This window comes from Penaeus japonicus, unplaced genomic scaffold (assembly GCF_977035675.1).
Source record: "Penaeus japonicus unplaced genomic scaffold, GWHDUDI00000001_assembly GWHDUDI00000005, whole genome shotgun sequence".
Lineage (NCBI taxonomy): Eukaryota > Metazoa > Arthropoda > Malacostraca > Decapoda > Penaeidae > Penaeus > Penaeus japonicus.
In genome coordinates, this window is record NW_028234407.1 from 13,202,912 (window position 1) to 13,207,911 (window position 5,000).

The 5,000-nt window shown below is 34.7% G+C and overlaps 2 protein-coding genes across 3 annotated transcripts in view; one reads left to right on the forward strand and one right to left on the reverse strand.

Annotated features, from left to right (window-relative positions):
• Positions 1–211, forward strand: part of LOC147471785 (small ribosomal subunit protein eS28) — a 1,557-nt gene extending 1,346 nt beyond the window's left edge. For both annotated transcript variants that reach the window (XM_086536999.1, XM_086537000.1), the window contains exon 3: positions 158–211. Coding sequence is in view for 1 of the 2 variants with exons in the window: in XM_086537000.1 (XP_086393126.1) it covers positions 158–161 (4 nt within the window). In the remaining variant the exon portion in view is untranslated. The remainder of the gene's footprint in view (positions 1–157) is intronic.
• Positions 212–4,130: 3,919 nt separating this feature from the next.
• The window catches only part of Grip71 (WD repeat-containing protein Grip71), a 17,210-nt gene continuing 16,340 nt past the window's right edge, over positions 4,131–5,000 (reverse strand). The window contains exons 12-14 of the mRNA XM_086537001.1: positions 4,950–5,000; positions 4,536–4,690; positions 4,131–4,357 (exon numbers count right to left, since the gene is read on the reverse strand). The exon at positions 4,950–5,000 is cut by the window's right edge and continues 600 nt beyond it. Coding sequence (XP_086393127.1) covers positions 4,253–4,357; positions 4,536–4,690; positions 4,950–5,000 — 311 coding nt within the window. The 3' untranslated portion in view covers positions 4,131–4,252. The remainder of the gene's footprint in view (positions 4,358–4,535; positions 4,691–4,949) is intronic.

Below are 5,000 nucleotides of genomic sequence, written 5' to 3' on the forward strand. Positions count from 1 at the left end.
AGTTATAATTTTTGGAATATTGTGTGTAGAACAAAACTCCTAAATTCCAATAGGTGTAGTGGTATACAATTTTTTGTGTAATGTAAAAGTTTTACATGTTAACTGATAATATTGCAATATTTGAAGAAAAGTTATAGTTTTTCTCTCTCTTCCACAGATAATGCGGCAAAAGGCTCTTTCTTCCTTAAGCTTGAAATAAAAAGTTAAGGAATATTGTGTTTTATTATCTTGCTTTGCTTTTGTGAACAAACCTGAATTTAAACATTTTCTAAGCACTGTGTATGCTCTTTAAGTAAGGTTATTAGAAAAGCATTACAAATGAAAGAGTATAGTTATTAGGTTCGCCTGTTGTGCTTCAGTGAAACAATATATCTAGCCTAACGTAATTAGCTTTAGAAAATTTGCTGTGGCCAGTTTGATGAATAATTGATCAAATATTTTTTTGACTTACATTGGCTACAGTATCCCTTTTATACCTATACCTGAAATAAGGTGTGTTGTCCATTGGCGACATATTCAGTGATGTCAAAGGAATTACTTGTAATGTATATGGTAACTGATAACTACAAAATGTAGCTATTATAATAGACTTAAAAATTATGGCTAGTTCTATAGGCTTCGCTATATTTTAACCCATTCACGCCGGTTGACGTGATAGCACGTATTGTGGTTTTCGCGTCAGACGCCCTGGACACGCTATTGAGGGGAAGCCGCGTGCTCGGGTAGAGCGAGCGGGCAACCGAGGCTTGCGGCTTGTGCGCCCGAGAATCTCGAGGCGTTAGGCTTATGCGTTCGAGAACCCCGGTATTGCGACCGCGCAAAGCCGGAACTGCCCCGGCGTGAATGGGTTAAGGAAATGCATTTAATCAGTTCTATAAGTATTTCAAGTTGCTAAATATTTGCTTGAAGCATATATTTGAGACTTATTAATGTGATTAAAATTATATTTATTCAATATGTAGACAAGTTTCTTAGGTAAGTGACTTATTCATAACCCATTCCCGCCGGTTGCTTTTTGGGTCAGATGCCGGCAATGAGATATTTGGTCAACGTCGGGGCGCTGGGTGAGCGGGCGTATAGCACTTGCTCGCGGCTTGTGCGCCCGAGAATCTCGAGGCGTTAGGCTTATGCTTTTGAGTACCGCATCATTCTGACCATTTAGAGCCGGAATATCCTGGCATGAATGGGCTAACTCGCTCCAATCCTTTTAATGGTTGAATGTCTTGATTTTGGATTACTCATAATGGTTCTACACATAATATACCCATTCATGCTGGGAGTACATGTACACATACTTTTTTTTTTTTTCTTTCATAGAGCTTAGTCACCAATAAGTTGGTCAGTAGGCCTTACCTGACCTCTCCTATTTACTTCATTCCTTGAATACATAGGAAACAATTTTGTTTTCTTACAAAATATTTATATAATGAGAAGCATCCACAGGTGACAAAACAACGGAAACACAAAATACAACCTAGTAGGCAACAACCTATAAAGTTAGTGTTGGAAGAGACATGTTGGTACTACTTTACAGATGTGATGGTATCCGGTTTAGGTGAGTTGATATGGTATATAGGAAACATGGGCAGATGTGTGTACACCTAAAGCAAGTGTGAACGACTTCACTAAATGGTCAATTGTTGCCAATATATTTCCAATACTCATATTGATTTGGTATGCATGTAAATGTGAACTGTGATGTGGTTTATAAGTGTTTTCAACTTAGTTGACCAAATAATGCTTTTATGGTGATAATAAGATTAATAATAAGCAGCATTTTTCCCAAATGTTCAAGGAATGGGTTCAGATCAGGCTGATCCATTAATTTAGTCCTTGGTGACTAAGCACATGTGGAACCAACTCTATTAAAAAAAAAAAAAAAAATAGCCATCACATGAAAAGAAAAGGGAATAGAGAAATCGGAAGTATTATTGAAGTCGTGTTCACACTATTAGGCAGTACCTGATGGGCAGAAGTATGTTATTAAATACTTTGTCTGCTACAATTGTCACAAACCAGCAGATTCCCTGTGCTTGTAGTTCAGAGATACCAGACACCAGCTAAGGAGCTGCCCTAAACAGCCATTACTTCTTGTGCAGTGTTGCATGCTCATATTACTTGCCTCATTACCTCATGTCTTGCTGATCTTTTATTCTCAGCTGCTCTCCAAATCAATTTGAAATTAAACTAAAGGTATAGGGAAGGCAAAAAGAACATAGGTATTTTTTTTCCTTTTAATACACTTAGGACTGCTGACCACACAATGGCTACTGCTCAACATGCCTGTCAAACTGCCTACTCAGCTGTGTAGAAATGACAGATATTCCCACAGGCTGCCTGGTGAGGACACAGTCCACTGGCCTTTAGTCACTTAGTTTAAAACTCCACTGAAGGAAAAATATTTGTATAAGAACATTTTAGTAAATTCAAAAAGTACAGCTATTGATGGTTAAAGGCTGACAAGTCTTTAAATGTGAATCACACATTTGTCAAAAACAAGTGCTTAACTGTGTTTCTCCTTGTTAGTATATGTAGAAGTAAGCTTTTTTTTTTTTGTTTATGGGTTCTTTTTATATTTTGGTTATAGAGAAAATCGAGCATGTTATTAGTGGACTTCATAAAATATAGTTCCACTCAAGAATTTGTAAATATAAAACTACAAACTTATTATCTAAGAAATATAATGGACATATTCATTTGTGAACAATCTTTATAAGAATTAAACTTAAAGACATCATATGCAGGTTGACTTAGCTATTATTTGTAGGCTAGTGAATTTCACTTCTTTTGTTGCTATAAAAATTTAAATACTCACTCCCAGAAAGAACAATTGTTTATTTTTTGTTTTTAGGCCATAATACAATACTACCTAAATAAACTACAGATCAGATGAATCTGAAAAGTTTATCTTAAAAACTTGCGTCTAGAACCTTGGGAACAATTTTTAAGTTTTGATTGTCATTTTAGCTTTTCTTTCTTTTTTTCTTCATAAAAATGTTATAAAAAATATGAAATCTAAAAATTATGAATCAATGTTTGATAGCCATTCTGCTACTCTTTCAAAAAAAACATTGTGTTCATATTGGACGGTTGGTTAATGAGATGTCCTAAGGGTGAAAATTTAGGTAAAGAGAAAATGCACTTGAAGTTTCAAAGGTATGGATCAACATGTATATGCATTAAAAACTGCAAAGTATGTACTTTCAAATGCAACTTGTTTTTGTTTTCAATATATTAAAGAAATTCTAAACATTAAAATAATATGTCTTCCAAGATAAGTCAATATGTATGATGTATGCATCGATCCACTCATGATGGGGCAGACATTTGCCTAATACCGATCCCGTTTATAAAATAGCAAGCACTGGCAGCTTCCCGCTGGGATATTTCCCGAGTTGTGACAGCACGCTGAACCTCTCCCTTTCCCCTTAACCCTATGATGACGGTGTGTCGCACCCATGTGACACAACTAAATGCCCGATGACAGGGCGACACACCAGTGCGACATTCCCGATGCAATATTGCATAGGCCCGGTGTAGGGGGGTTTCCACTTATCGCCAGGCCCGTCAGGAATGGGTTAATTAAAAATCAAGAAAATGCGTATATACAAATGCAACTATGTACATGTAGCTATGGCAAAACTTTAAGACACGATAGGGTATCATCTATTGTATAGGAAATGTCATCCATTGTAATTGGGTTATAATTAAGTAAAAGTAAGAAAGAACAAAATATGAAGACACTAAGTGATATCCAGGTTTATTATTATCATGAAAATGCATCCACGGCAATTGATAGGAGTCTAACCAATTCCAGTGGAAATTAACAAATTGGTTATTTTTCAAAGGTGCCCACTAGCAGTAATACATTTGTTAAACTAATGGAAAATTGGTATTGGGGGACAAATTAACAGGATAGCTTTTCCAATCATACTTGAGTATGAAACAAGCAACTGGACGTCAATAATCCCTCCCGCAGACAATATATGTAATCATATGCATCTCCACAAACTAAATATATAGAACCTGTTCATAATTTATGATTATTTTTTTAATTAGAAAAACAATAAAAATCTTTTCATTTTGATATAAAGATGCAACAATTCAAAACAGGATATTAAAATAAATCATTACATATTAGAGTTTACTTTGTCTTATTTACAACATCCTTTAATAAAATATATCATTAATCAACTAATATTAAAAGATCCAAAATACAAGAAATCAAATGGCAGACATGTTTCCTATATTTCTAGTAATTTGCCTTCAAGTGTTTGACCTCTTGGCGTAATCTTTCGTTTTCCTGGAGCAAGTCCTCGTTTAAAGAATACTGCCGATGAAGCTGTTCCATTATTTCCTGTAAAATAAATGTAAAAAATCAAACAAATTACATTTCTGGAAAAAACAATTGACTTCAAATCATTTGTTGAATGTGTTGCAACTTTTACTCATGCTATACCTCTCAGTATTTGGAAAGTATTGTGGAAAAAAATTCTTGATTCCACAAAGAGTTGCATAACCAGTATATCACATACCTGTTGCTTCAAAAACTGTTTCATGACCACACATTGCAAGTGCATTAAACGACGATTAACATCATCCTGAAATTCCTCAAGAACTTCTGCCATGCAGTTACGGATCAAATCAACTTGCAGAACATGAGTTCCATCACTACCAAGTTTAGATACATCTGGAATAACAAGAAAATGAAATATTACTTATATTTTTCTCTTCTATTCTAATATTTTCCTCTAATTTGATTCACTTCTGAAAGTATCTTCTTTACATAAACTTATAATAAGCAGAAATATACTCTTAATCTGACAAAGAAGGCATTATAGGTGGCAATAACAGGAATATTAGGAAAGCAAATTTGAGAAAATTCTGATTGTGTAAACTATTCTTCCTTATCACTATTCAGATAAGAAACACATCTGCAAGGTTCTTACCTAATGGACTTTGCTTAGGAGAAGTACAGACTTGATTTTCATCCATCATAC